This window comes from Oryx dammah, unplaced genomic scaffold (genome assembly GCF_014754425.2).
Source record: "Oryx dammah isolate SB20612 unplaced genomic scaffold, SCBI_Odam_1.1 HiC_scaffold_26, whole genome shotgun sequence".
In the NCBI taxonomy this organism is placed as follows: domain Eukaryota; kingdom Metazoa; phylum Chordata; class Mammalia; order Artiodactyla; family Bovidae; genus Oryx; species Oryx dammah.
The window spans coordinates 17,019,479-17,034,076 of record NW_024070210.1 but is presented as its reverse complement, the minus strand read 5'-3'; the positions used below and the strand labels follow the sequence as shown (position 1 = coordinate 17,034,076).

Genomic DNA, 14,598 nt, shown 5'->3' with positions numbered 1-14,598 from the left:
CAGAAGATACTATGCTTATAGTCCCAGTAGAATCAGTCTTATTTGAGGTGTGTGTCTCCCTTTAACTCTGGCATTCTTGAAAATGTTTGCTTCCTCAGCAAGATAACCACCAGAGATTTGGCCTTTGCTGAACAGTGCTGTTTCATGTAAGGGGAGTTTAGAGACAAAAGATATTAAATGAGACTTTTTCTGCAGACTTTGTTACCAAGAGATAAACATCAGGGTATTGTGCACCATGTCTGACCTCATTCTAACATTTCATTTGCGTGCAATCGATGGATTTTCATCCAAAGTGGGGATATTAAAATTTGAGGCTTTTCTTCTTCAGTTATAGCCTCGTGTCATGTACATTTTATGCAAGATTCATTTAAACTTGGAAGTCAATTCACTCAAGTCATTAGTTGGTATTCTATGGAACTTTCAAACACAAAAGATTTTAAAGCTACTGCCAATAGCTGAATCTCTTAGAAGTTCTGCTGAATCAATAGGGCCTTCTCTTCAGAAATCCCAAATCCTCAAACGAATGACAAGTAAACAAAGTGTTCATCCATCACACGGTGTCACCAAGTGTGTGAGACAGAATCAGTGAACACAGACAGGTGGCCCAGTTGCCTGGGTTTTTTCTCAGTCTAAGCTAACCTTAGTGTAAGCTCGACACAAACCAGCCACGTGGAAAGAGTCTGGGCTTTGACGTGAAAGACCCATGTTCAAATACCGTTCTGCCACTTACTAAGGAACCCTGGCAGCTGCTTGTCTTCTCTGAGCCTCAACTGCTTCATGTAGAGTGGAGAAAACAACTTACCTTGCAGGGTCATTGTCAACATGAGACAAGATATGTTAAAGCTCCGAGTGTCAGGGAAGAGCTCAAAATATGGACGCTGCCTTCATGATTCAGTCATCAGAGAGTTAAAGAAGGCCAAAGGGATTAGGTTGCCTACCACAGAACGTGGTTTGAGATGCAGTCCCCTCAGATACTTCCTCTGGCCTTTGGAGGTTCATATGAAGGAGAGAGAGGAGGTCTCTTGTGACCCAGGGTCTTTGTCCCTGGACACTCATTCTCTTTGGCCTGCCTGGACATGGCAAGGTGGGGAAAGAACCCCAGCCCATACCAGTCATCCACTTTAGCATCCCCTGCTGCCCCCAGGTCTGTATCACCTCCTACTCTGGCAATTACAAGGGCCCTGAGCTATAATCAAACCTGAAGAATTGATGCTTTTGAACTGTGGTGTTGGAGAGGCCTCTTGACAGTCCCTTGGATGGCAAGGAGATTCAACCAGTCAATCCTAAAGGAAATCAATCCTGAATATTGATTGGAAGGACTGATGCTGAAGCTAAACTCCAATATTTTGGTCACCTGATGCGAAGAACTGACTCAATGGAAAAGACCCTGATGCTGGGAAAGATTGAAGGCAGAAGGAAAAGGGGATGATGGAGGATGAGACGGGTTGGATGGCATCACCAACTCAATGGACATGAGTTTGAGCAAGCTCCGGGAGTTGGTGATGGACAGGGAAGCCTGGCGTGCTGCAGTCCATGGGGCTGCAAAGAGTCAGACGTGACTGAGCAACTTAACTGAACTGAGCTATAATCAATATGGTATGACACACACCTATGTAGGAAAACTTTTTCCAAGGGCTCCAAGTTATTAGCCAATTTCCTTTAGTTAACAGTATCATTTTGCAGGTCAGAAAACTAATGTTAAAAGATTGTCTTGCTCAAAGTTGAACCATGAGGTTAAATCAATTCATGGCTCTCTATTCTTTAGATGGTTCCATTCTGCACACTTGATGCAAAAGAATTCATGGGCATCTTCTTTGAGAAAAGGTCAAATGACAGGAGAGGCCTCTCCCACAGGGGAGGCTGGAGGCCCAGGAGCATTGGAATCAGAAACATGGAATACAAGTAGGTTCCCAGCGTCAGGAAGAGCCACTTGGTCTAGGACACAAAAACATTTAGAAAAGAAATTTGTATCTTTGCCTAGCTCCTTGAGTAGTCCAAGACTGACTTCTTCCTAGAATCACCCCTAAGAAATGAAGTCCTAAGACCTTGCTCAGAGAGTTGCCTACTTAGCCAGTCGAACATAGTTTAAGGCATTCATGGCCATCAAAGATCACAAAGGCCATACTGGCCTGCTAACTGGGGACTCCAAGGAAGTAGCAACCACATAAACAGGCTTCATCCTGAATAAATTATCCAATTTAGAATATCTGGGGGAACTTTTGCAGAGACTTGATGGTCTCTGAAACGATCAAATTTCTAGAAATTTGGATGGTCAAATATCTGGAAATGGTCAGTTTTCATTCCAAGCCCAAAGAAAGGCAATGCCAAAGAATGCTCAAACTACCGCACAATTGCACTCATCTCACACGCTAGCAAAGTAATGCTCAAAACTCTCCAAGCCAGGCTTCAACAGTACATGAACCGTGAACTTCCAGATGTTCAAGCTGGATTTAGAAAAGGCAGAGGAACCAGAGATCAAATTGCCAACATCTGCTGGATCATCAAAAAAGCAAGAGAATACCAGAAAAACATCTACTTCTGCTTTACTGACTATGCCAAAGTCTTTGACTGTGTGGATCACAAGCTATGGAAAATTCTTCATGAGATGGGAATACCAGACCATCTGACCTGACTCCTGAGAAATCTGTATGCAGGTCAAGAAGCAACAGTTAGAACTGGATATGGAACAACAGGCTGGTTCCAAATCGGGAAAGAAATACATCAAGGCTGTATATTGTCACCCTGTTTATTTAACTTTTATGCAGAATACATCATGAGAAATGCTGGACTGGATGAAGCACAAGCTGGATTAAAATTGCTGGGAGACATATCAATAACCTCAGATAAACAGATGGCACCACTCTTATGGCAGAAAGCGAAGAACTAAAGAACCTCTTGATGAAAGTGAAAGAGGAGAGTAAAAAAGTTGGCTTAAATCTCAGCATTCAGAAAACTAAGATCATGGTATCTGGTCCCATCACTTCACGGCAAGTAGATGGGGAAACAATGGAAACAGTGACAGACTTGATTTTGGGGGCCTCCAAAGTCACTGCAGATGGTGACTGCAGCCATGAAATTAAAAGACACTTGTTCCTTGGAAGAAAAGTTATGACCAACCTAGACAGCATATTAGAAAACAGAGACATTACTTTGCCAACAAAGATCTGTCTAGTCAAAGCTATGGTTTTTCCAGTTGTCATGTATGGATGTGAGAGTTGGACTATAAAGAAAGCTGAGTGCTGAAGAATTGACGCATCATATCTGGAAATTTGGATGGTCAGATGGAATGAAAATGGGTCTTTTCCAGATGTCTTTTCCAATACTTTGGCCAGCTTATGTGAAGAACTGACTCATTTGAAAAGACCCTGATACTGGGAAAGATTGAAGGCGGGAGAAGGGGACGACAGAGGATGAGATGGTTGGGTGGCATCTTTGACTCAATGGACATAAGTTTGAGTAAACTCTCGGAGTTGGTGATCGACAGGGAAGCCTGGCATGCTGCAGTCTGTGGGGTCCGCAGAGTTGGACACAACTGAGTGACTGAACTGTACTGATAGTCTTTGAGTATGACTGATTCATCAGATTCAGCATCAGGAATCTGAACTAGATTCTCATGGGGCAATGATGGTTTCAGATGACTTTTAAAATGAAGTGTGGAGAAATTTACCTCGGTTAGCATCTTATCAAGAGACCACATGGACTCATTCCCCACCCTCCTCTCCACTGTGATTTTTGGGACAGGCTCATTGAAAAGGGAATTGGTGAAAAAAGTATCCTAAAAGTCAGGAAAACAGTTACCTCCAGAAAGGTGAGGTAATTGCTCTGCAGTACTGTAATGCACTTTCTTTCTTTCTTTCCTGAATGACGGTTGCATATGCACTTCCCTTATAATTATTTGTTAAAGCGTATATGCTGCATGCCTTTTTGGTATATATGTTCACCTCCAAATAAAAAGAGGAATTATTCATTTTTAAATGAAAGTATATTACAGGATACCTGGAGCTGGTCTGTTATGCTTGAGGGTCTAAGTGAAATCAAAGCAGACGTAAGGAGCCCTCTGGTCAAGCCACCTGCTGGAGAACCTCCACTGTTTAAGAGAATTGTGGCTGGGCAGAGGTCTCAGAGCTTGAGCTCCTGTGGCTCAGAGGTAACATTGCATGACAAGCTGAAGGCAGCATTTTATTGTGTTAATTCAAGAACAATTCTACCAGCCTCTTGAGTCTTATGAATAACTTCACGAAGGGATGAAATCACTCAGTGATGAATGTTCATAGTGACCCAGTCAAAGCCACAAAAGCAGCAAGTGTAAAAGATTTAAGACTGTTAAATAACCTGAAAGCGTAAAGCTAGAGGGAATTTTGTTTTGTGTGTTTAAGACATCTCATACCACTCAGGAGAGCTTGATGAGGTAGGAGTGGATTGAATGTACTCTAAAGGAGTAATTTTCAAGTTAAGATTCCAATTCGCTGAGTCTCGGAGGTGGGGGCAGAAACGGAAAAAATATGTGCTTCTGTATTTTTAAAAACAATTACAGGGGAATTCCCTAGCAGTCCAGTGGTTAAGCCTTGGTGTTTCACTGCTGGGTCTTGGGTTCAGTCCCTGCTTGAGTAACTAAGATCCTGCAAGGTATGTGGTGTGGCCAAAAAGACAAAACAAGCAAAACAGGACAAAAGCACATCAAAACACAATTACAAAGGGGAATTTGTTTTGATTTTCCGGAATGGGAACCAATGTCAAAGACAACAAGCTCACTTCCGCAAGAAAGCCAGGGTCCGTAACACTTCTACAAGGCCTGTATCAGAGGTCTGATTTTCTCTGCCAAGCTTATCTATGGTTGGAAAAAGAATTCATCCCACCTGCTACCCCAAAATTTTTGAGGAGCAGGTTTTATAGGTTTTTTCCCCATACTCAAAGCACTTGTGGGAGAGTCGAGGGTTGAGAGGACATAGAGAAATACATGTGCAATATGCAAAGAAGACCGTCCACCAGCGTTCTTCCCTCTGGATGGCAAGTAACTTATTTTCTACTTTTTTTTTTCCCCCTAATTTCCAAACTTTCTACACTGAGTTTCTTATGTAGTAAAACAATAACGAATTAACATTTAAAAGACTGATGAGAACAGACATCCTGTTTTTGCCAAACTGGTCTCTCCCTCTGGAGCAGAGTACAAGCACTTGTCCCAGCTGTTAGCTCTCTGTGCAAGGAGGCACCGAGGCCCTGCCTGGCACCACGGACAGCAATCAGGGAAGGGTGAGAAGGCAAGCAGGTCTGGACCAGGCCAGGGCTCCAGGAGTCCATTCTACCCCAAGTTGACTGCTTCTGAAGGGTTACTGGGGAAATGCAAAAACATTTCTACATTTTTCTTTTCCTTCCCCACCTCCAATTTAAGCCCTGAATCATCACATAAAGCAATCACTTGCTTCTTAGTCCTTTTAAACATTCATTTATTCACTGTACAAAATATTTACACTACTGCGCAACTGTGTGGCCCTTTGGTCTGGCCTGACATTTGCAGCAGGGCTTGGTCTCTGCTGGAGTTCTAGAAACACGCCGACACTTTCCTTGGTGTTCACTTGGTGCCTGGTCTCCTTCACTAGCCAGGAGGTTAGCTGGCCGCCCAAGTACCTGGGCCACAAGGGCATAAATAAAAAAACTGAGCAAAATAAGAAACGTGAACAGGAAACACTTCCAGTAACAGGCACTCTTTCTTCTCTCTGACATGGTGTACCTCTCCCCACACGGCTAATTCCAAAGCAGGATTAGAACAGAAGGTCAAGGAAAGGGCAAAAGAGCAAAGATACTTTTGAATAGTTAGGAAAGAGAGAGCACTGGAAGAATACAAAACCACAACAGTACCAAAGGGTTTTGTGAAACAAAGACCCTGGGGCTAAGGACTACCGCAGGCTGTAGCTGCGGTGCCATGGTACCCAGGATGCTCTGAAAAGTGCTATGACAAGAGCTGAGAAAGGACAGATAGAGCCAAGAAAATCAACTCACACTCCAGCATCAGTATTTGGAGGGGCGGGGGGGGGGGGGGCAGGAGGGGACAGGGGACACAGGATTTAGAAGAGGAACAATGGCCAAAGACAGCAGAGCCAGCCCACGTGCCCCCAGCTGGAATCCCTCTCTGGGCCCAAAGGGCAGCACTGTGCTCCCCAGGGGGATGATGACACTTGCCTGTACATATCCCACGGGGCAGCACCTCGTCCTGGTCCCTGAGGATAGCAGTGACCATGTGGCGTGGAGGACCCTGGGGTACAGAGGGCCCCAATGCTGGACCCTGGACCCCAAGGGTGAGTGAGGTCAGCACCCATGCCAAGGACAAATGACAGCTGTGAAGGAGTGAGGTCAGGCAGGAACTGTAGCAGCTCAGGAAGGCTTGTTCCTCATGATCCCTGGGAACAGGAGGGCTCAGACGGGCTTCAAGCAGGCCAAGGCATGGCCTCAAGTCCTGCCTCATCTCTGGACTCTTTGTACTTGCTGGTTTTGGCAATAAAGATGGCTTGTTAATATTCTCAGAGTCGAATGCCCCATTGGGAATGGTCACTTGCAGCAAAGCCTTCTTAGAAACAGAAACTTCAAAATCGATGAGATTCTGAGTCTCGAAAATGTCTTCGTTCAAATTGTTAATGGAAAAGGTTGTCGCCATCTTCCAAGAAACAGCCGCAGGCTCTCTTCAGTCACGCCACAGTGAACCTACTTGTCTTCCTCCCTCCTGAGGTGCCCTTGCTGGTAACTGAGGGAGTGACAGGAAGTCACTGGGACAGCAAGGCGTTTCTCATCTGACACAGCTCCTCGATGTGTGTCCCTTGTGTCCTAACCCTAAGGACCTCTGAGAAGCAATTACTGATCCCTTCTCCCTTGCCTTAGTGCTGCCAGGGAACACCAGGCAGAGAGAACCAGGAATCAGTGGCATGCTATCAAACTGTCCTAATTTCTTGCTCCAAAATTTTCTTCAGCGGAAACCTAAAAAATGCCCAGCTCTTAGCAGACAGCACAAGTTGGAGGTAAGGAGCCAGGGCCAGCCACATCTCAGTGTAAAGAACAAACTCAGGGACAAGCAACAGTAGTCTTCAAGCCAGTCACATGCCAAGAAATGCCCCACGACCCTAAAGGAGAATCGCCTTCAGCACTGGAGGCCACAGCCCGGCTAAGCTTTCACATTCTTAGGTCTGTCTCACAGGTTTATTATACTCAAAAAAAAAAAAAAAAAGCTTACTAGGGAGTTCTTCTTTATGAATGATATGATCATTTCCAGAAACGCTTGCATGGAAAAGCTCCTTTTCCAGTTCTGACGCCACAGGAAAAAAGGACCATTGGTGCTACCAGTAACCATGCGAGCTAGTCCCGTGTCTGCACCGGCCGTTGTGCAGACAGACAAAACTCAACGCTGTCTGTCACTGTGGGCCACCTCAGGTGTGTGCCCCTCCTGGCTAGCAGACGCAGGCACCTGTCCCCGAGAAGGACTCACAGACCCCAGGTCAAGGGGACACGGAGGGAATCCCTGCGGAGCGTCGGCAGAGGTGGCTGGGCGAGGCAAGGACCCCAGCGCTCCCAGAAAGGCCGAGCCTCCGTGTCACCTCCCCTCAGCGGCTGGGGCAGCTCCCACCACTGAGCTCCTCTGACAACCGAGGGCGAGCGCAGTGGGGCCCCACCCTCCTCTGGGACCGAGGGAGCTGCTCAGGGTAGGGGCCTGCCAAAGGGGGCCGTGGGGAGAAGGCGCGAAGGGAGGGGGCGGGGGAAGGACTAGGCTGGGGGGTGACCGACTCCTCCACACGCTGGGGGGCGGCACGCGGCAGCTTCTGGCTGATGGTTCTGTGTCAGGGTCAGCGGTCCTGTCTGTGGTGCGCGCTGCCTGGAGGTTCCGGGAAGCCACGGGAGCCGAGCAGACGGCAGGGAGAGCGGTCAGAACATGCCGAAGCCCTCGCAGCCCTCGCTGATGGCCAGCTGTAGCATCCTGTGCACCTCTTCGTAGGAGTCATACGTAGGGAGGCACAGCTGGTTGAAACTGCAAGGCCGAAGGGAAGAAAGTGATTAACTCACACGAGCAGTCCATGCCAGCGAGGGCTGCAAAGATAACCCTCTGTGACAGCCTGCGCCGGGCTGTCGGATACCCACCATGTGTGTGCAGTTGGGAGCGTGCTGTGGGTCGGGGCTGCGATAATCTGGAAGGAGGGACAGAGGGCAGCAAAGCCTCCGGGTGGCAGCTGAGAGGAGCCTGTGGTGAACTGCAGTAGCCGAGCCAACTCTTCCTGGGTCAGACTGGAAACCACGGTCCAAAACCACCTCATGACCTGTGGGGAGAGCACGAGGCTGGAGTCACACCCAGGTGTCGCTGTGGATCTGACCCCTGGGGGAAAGAACGGGATGCTCTGAAGTGGGAGGAGGGGGCCCCGGTTACTTGCACACAGCTAGAATCAACAACCTCTCTAAAAGGGAGTGATGCGGACACAGCCAGGAGGGCAGTCCCTGACTGCTTGGTTCTCTCTCCGGCTTTTCAATGTTATTGCCTCTGTGGACACAGCATGCTAAGTCGCTTCAGTTGTGTCCGACTCTGTGTGACCCTACAGACGGCAGACCACCAGGCTCCCCCGTCCCTGGGATTCTCCAGGAAAGAACACTGAAGTGGGTTGCCATTTCCTTCTCCAATGCATGAAAGTGAAAAGTGAAAGTGAAGTCGCTCAGACTCCATGGACTGCAACCTACCAGGCTCCTCCGTCCATGGTATTTTCCAGACAAGAGTACTAGAGTGGGCTGCCATTGCCTTCTCCACTTATATATCTATCTATATATATATAAATATATATTTAAGTACACACTGCTGCTGCTAAGTCGCTTCAGTCGTGTCCGACTCTGTGCAACCCCATAGACGGCAGCCCACCAGGCTCCGCCATCCCTGGGATTCTCCAGGCAAGAACACTGGAGTGGGTTGCCATTTCCTTCTCCAGTGGATGCAGCATGAATAGCCCTTGAGGACGAGGGTTCCCGTCTATCTGGATGACCATCTGCCTTTCCCTGCCATGTATTGCTTTTTCCAGTTGACATGTCTGCTTCTCAGCTTTTTCCCTCTGAAACTTTTTCTGTATAATATGGTACAAATTCAACTGAAAGAATTTTGGCTCACTTACCTTTTCTCTGAAATGCCACGAGCCACCAATGACCACTGCATGGGCTTTGAAGTCAGACACATTGATGTCCCCAGTCCCACACATCAGCAGCTGGAGAAGACAGTCAGGTGTTTACTGGGACAGTCAGAGGGTGAAGTCCCATCAAAAGGTCAAAATATGTCAACATGCAAAATGTGGAATACAGAAACATCAATAAAAAGATGTATGGTGAGGTCCTAATCCAAGAATACTACTTTAGGAAAACCAATTATAATAGGTCAATGGTTCCTAACCAGTGCAGTAAAACTCACAGAGCTTTAATATATATATAGAGAGAGATAGACACCTGTGGCCTTACCCCAGACCTAGTGAATCAGAATCTCTAGGGACAGGTTACAAGCTTCTGTACTTTGAAAAAGTTTCCCAGGTGTTTCTGATGGGCACCCCTCATTAAGAATTGCTGCTATATATATTATTTTGATGAAACAAAGGACAAAAAGTGAACCAAGTGTTTATTGACTGCTCTAGATGTGGCCTGGGAATACCAGGGGGGAAAGCAGGCCCTTCCCCTTCAATGAAGACCCCAGCCCCATTTATGAATTTGTTAGGTGGCCTTTCCTTTCCCCCAAATCCACCCTTTCTTTTATGGACTGAACTTTTACTACTGTGCCTTCAGCTCCACCTCTACTCGATCAGATAAATGAAAAAGAATGCCAAAAAATGAGAACATTAATGACATCAGAGCCCTAAACATCTTGTTGATGTCCTAATTTGGTTCAGGATCCAGCAAGTTACTTAGCAGACTGTGAGTACTCATCCAATAGCTGTAAAGGCAGTCCTAATCAAGAGACAAGAGAAGCCCAAATGAAGCCTGAGAAGCTTGGTTCCTTCAAAAAGAACTTGCTAATGAGTAACTAAGAAGCAGGACGGGGAGCAATCCTGAGAGGCTGTGCCTTCCTCCTACGCACTTTACCAACTGTTAACAAATGTTTTGCTTCAGGATAAAATCCACCAGTAGCTGTTTCTCAGCCCGGAAAATGCTGGCACTAGGTGACAGGTCTGCCGGAAACTTCGGGACTGCGTTATTTGGATTTTTTACCTAAAGGTACAAAATGTGCTGAAAATTATGTAAGACGTTGATTCTTGTTCTCAAAGCCAGTTCAGTTAATAAGTTAACAAGGTACAAGACTACCTGAAACTCCTGTTTCGTTTTTTTTGGGGGGGAGGGGGGAGGGGGCATACTTCACGGCATGTGGGATCTTAGATCCCCAACCAGGGATCAAATCCATGCTGCCTGCCTTGGGAGCGCAGAGTTGTGACCACTAGACCACCAAGGAAGTCCCCTGTCTCCCCATTTTTAAAGAACTTCCTCACTGCAGCAAACAGTTTAGAGAAACTTTAATAAAGGCTATGGGACTGGTTCCAAATAGGAAAAGGAGAACATCAAGGCTATATATTGTCACCCTGCTTATTTAACTTATATGCAGAGTACATCATGAGAAACGCAGGGCTGGAAGAAGCACAAGCTGGAATCAAGATTGCCAGGAGAAATATCAATAACCTCAGATATGCAGATGACACCACCCTTATGGCAGAAAGTGAAGAGGAACTCAAAAGCCTCTTGATGAAAGTGAAAGTGGAGAGTGAAAAGGTTGCCTTAAAGCTGAACATTCAGAAAACGAAGATCATGGCATCTGGTCCCATCACTTCATGGGAAATAGATGGGGAAACAGTGGAAACAGTGTCAGACTTTATTTTTGGGGGCTCCAAAATCACTGCAGATGGTGCACGCAGCCATGAAATTAAAAGACGTTTATTCCTTGGAAGAAAAATTATGACCAACCTAGATAGCATATTCAAAAGCAGAGACATTACTTTGCCGACTAAGGTCCATCTAGTCAAGGCTATGGTTTTTCCTGTGGTCATGTATGGATATGAGAGTTGGACTGTGAAGAAGGCTGAGCGCCGAAGAATTGATGCTTTTGAACTGTGGTGTTGGAGAAGACTCTTGAGAGTCCCTTGGACTGCAAGGAGATCAGCCCTAGAAATTCTTTGGAAGGAATGACGCTAAAGCTGAAACTCCAGTACTTTGGCCACCTCATGCGAAGAGTTGACTCACTGGAAAAGACTCTGATGCTGGGAGGGATTAGGGGCAGGAGGAGAAGGGGACGACAGAGGATGGACTCGATGGACGTGGGTCTGAGTGAACTCCGGGAGTTGGTGATGGACAGGGAGGCCTGGCGTGCTGCGATTCATGGGGTCTCAAAGAGTCGGACACGACTGAGTGAATAAACTGAACTGAACTGAACTGATGGGACGTTAAAGCTAATAACTTGCATTATATGTATCATGTGTGAGCAGCAGGTAAAAACAAACTGGTTTTACTTTTTTGCCTACATCTGCTCATTATAGCAAGGTATTTACCATCTTACAGTGCATTCCGGTCGTCACAGGATCTAAGGGAAGAATATATTAACTCTGTAGTGTTGCCACCAAAGCTATGACAGGCCTCACATCCTTTGGATTGTCTTCACTAGAATGTGGCTCCATGAGCCCCCCAGTTCCTCAAAAGCACGGGCCATATATGAGGTACTTGATATAAATAGTCTCTGAACAAATAAATGCTTCTAATGCCTTAAATCAACTTAAAAGGTCATAGGATTTAAAAAGACTGTACAAGATACCAACATTCTTTACTACTCAACCAGTATCAATAATATTTGATGAGTAAATAGTCATTATTACTATTCATCAACAGTTATTCCACATTCAAATTTTTTTAAAAGCTGGAGAAAGGGTCCATGTATGGAAGAGTAACAAAAGTGAAACCAACTCTCAAAGGGCTTTCCTACCGCATCTCATAACAGAAGGTGCAGGAAGCTGGTTCCTGTGGGCATAACAAAATAGCAAGCCAGGGACAGGGAGTTCCAATTGTAAGCACTTACCTCAAGCTCATTCTCATCAAAAATAGCTAAGAGGTTTTCAGGGACTAACTCATTCAGGCCTGAAACAAAATATCCAAGTTAAAGCTATATCCACACTATGTGATACAGGTATTTACACCTCAAAGCCAAGAGTCAACAGAATCCCACCTTTTAGGAAATGTTCCACCTCCTCTTTCACTTGGCTGGCCAGTCGATACTGGGCCAGCAAATTTAAATAGAAGATTTTATTCGCGTTGGTGACGGGGGTTTGAGCTCCACCTGTCATAAGTTCTACAACCTGAAAGAAGCAAAAGACAGGAAGAGCGTGTGGATAGGAGTTTAAAAGACGACAGCTACCCGCATGTCACACAAGCAGCACGTTACTGAACTGCACCACGGTCACACATTCCTGCTCTGCATTTAGGTTCTCAACACACTCGGTTTTACTCAGTAACTAAACTTCAGGGTTCCTACCACTATTGCTGTATTCTACTCACTACTGTTTCTGAAGCGGGTCTCTCAGGGAGTCTTCTCTGACCTGGTCAAATAGTGGCTATGCAACAGGAAGACATGTATGTTTCCTTGTTAGCAACATTTTAACATTCCTCTGATCCAAAATTAAACCATTACTGACTCTTCTCTTAAACCCCTGAGATAACGGAGACTCTATAAAGCCAGATAAACACTAAAGAAGCATAATCTCAGAAATTCCATGACTGCACAGATGTTCCCCTACAGTCTTCTATTTCTAACGTGAGGCAATAGAAAAAGCCATGGCTTGATACTTGGAGACGAACTTGCTATGGGGTTTCAGTCACTTAGCTATTTGGACTCCCGGTTTTTTTATCTGCGAAGAAAAGGCTGAACTGTGTGATTTTCAAATAGAACTGGCACCCTCCTCCAATAAGCAACTCCTAAGGGAGCTTTGAGGAAGCCCTGAAACACAGTTTAAAGCCACCCTGGAAAACGTATGCACAACGAGCAAGATTGTCTTCACAGGTGAATGAAGGCCTCCATTTAGTTACCAGATCAGATTTTAAGGTCCTGACCATGGCATGGGAGGGACAGAACTCTGGTCCAGAGCCAAGATTCTCAATGGATCTAAACATGTAAGACTTTTTCTATTATTGGGCATAGTTCTGGTTATTTTTATTTTACATGTATAAGCACTTCTAACTGTTAGCCTAAGTAGTAAATGACTAAGATTTAATATTCATATCAAATCCAATTAAAATCAGTACTCCCCTAGGCCTGCAGACCCTAATTCAGTCTTCTATTGACTTGAGATGCCTTGCAGTGCTGGGTCAAGAAAACGGGCTCCACCCACACAGGTGTGAAGGCCAGCAGCTAAGACCCTCACAGGGCTCACAAGGGTATCTGATTATCAGTTCAGTGCTATCAGTGATCACAAACTTTTAGTCATTGCTATTTTGCTTTCAATTATTTATAACTGCAACTTCAGGTTTGTCATGATCATCTGATATTGTTTAACCCTAGAATGCAAACAAAATCACGTGTGCATCAGAAATACTTTTGGCCGTTTTCTAATAAAAACCTTAAAAATAAACGGGCACAGTGTTAAAATGGGAGTCAACTACCTCCCTGCCCCTAATGTTGAGACAGACACTGTCATCCCTTCCCAAACTGCCTGTGCAGTGACACTTCACTATCACTTCGTTCTTTTTCTACTGGAAAGGAGGGACTAGGGGGAAGGATGGTATATGTGTCTCTGGCTCCATTTAAATAGGCCAAGGCCATTCAATGTGGGATACACTGCCCCAAAGCTATGCTGTCCAACACAGCTCACTAGTCATAAGTAGTTAATTTAGAAATTCAGGTATTTGGTCATACCAGACACATTTTGGGCGTTCAAAAGTACAAACAGAGAACACTTCCATCATTGCGAAAGCTCTACTAGACAGCCCTGATACAGAGGAGGCTGAGAAATGGGACCCACAGGCTTCAGTTCTGTCTCACCTTATCCAATTGACCTGATTTATTATATTTCTCTTCTGCAAAGACCAGCTCCATCTCACTCATGTCATTGTTGAGGATGAAACAAACTTTAGATTTGTAGAATTCTGGGTCATCTGTTTCAAAGTACTGAGGAGACAGAAAGACACAACACAGCATGACCACTCTCACCCAGAAATAAAATTTGTAACTGCTTGGAACCACTTACCCCTTCCAACCTCAAAAATAATAAACAGAGGGTGGAGAGATTCCAGAGTTAATGGCCAGGGGATTTAGCAGAAAACACATACCCAAGACCTTACCTTGTAATGCATACGTAGTCCTATGATTTGGGCCAAGAAAGAACGGGTGAAGCGAGCTCGGACCAACTGCTTGTAGGCTCCTCCTAGAGAGGACTCATAGAGACACTTGCCCACCAGGCGCCCTGCAAACTCATACATCTTTAGGCGCAGATGAGTGGGGCGATTAGGGTTAGGGTGCACCTGTCAAAGAGAGAGATTAAAAGGTCCTGGGTGGTTTTTCTTCAAGCCTAGTTCTGGAAAGATTCTCCCTCCACAACTCTATTCCAAAGGAGCAAGAATTTCAGTGTTAGG

General features: G+C 45.6%; 1 protein-coding gene across 6 annotated transcripts in view; it reads right to left on the bottom strand.

Moving 5' to 3' along the window:
• Positions 1-5,042: 5,042 nt before the first annotated feature.
• AREL1 (apoptosis resistant E3 ubiquitin protein ligase 1) overlaps positions 5,043-14,598 on the bottom strand; it is a 44,572-nt gene continuing 35,016 nt past the window's right edge. For 5 of the 6 annotated variants that reach the window (XM_040226092.1, XM_040226091.1, XM_040226093.1 and 2 more), the window contains 7 exons: positions 14,308-14,487; positions 14,009-14,134; positions 12,200-12,329; positions 12,053-12,111; positions 9,129-9,218; positions 8,119-8,294; positions 5,428-8,008 (listed from right to left, as the gene is read on the bottom strand). In XM_040226092.1, the coding sequence (XP_040082026.1) occupies positions 7,906-8,008; positions 8,119-8,294; positions 9,129-9,218; positions 12,053-12,111; positions 12,200-12,329; positions 14,009-14,134; positions 14,308-14,487 (864 nt within the window). In that variant the 3' untranslated portion in view covers positions 5,428-7,905. Of the gene's footprint in view, positions 8,009-8,118; positions 8,295-9,128; positions 9,219-12,052; positions 12,112-12,199; positions 12,330-14,008; positions 14,135-14,307; positions 14,488-14,598 lie in introns of all 6 variants that reach the window. The other variant, XM_040226090.1, reaches the window with a different exon arrangement.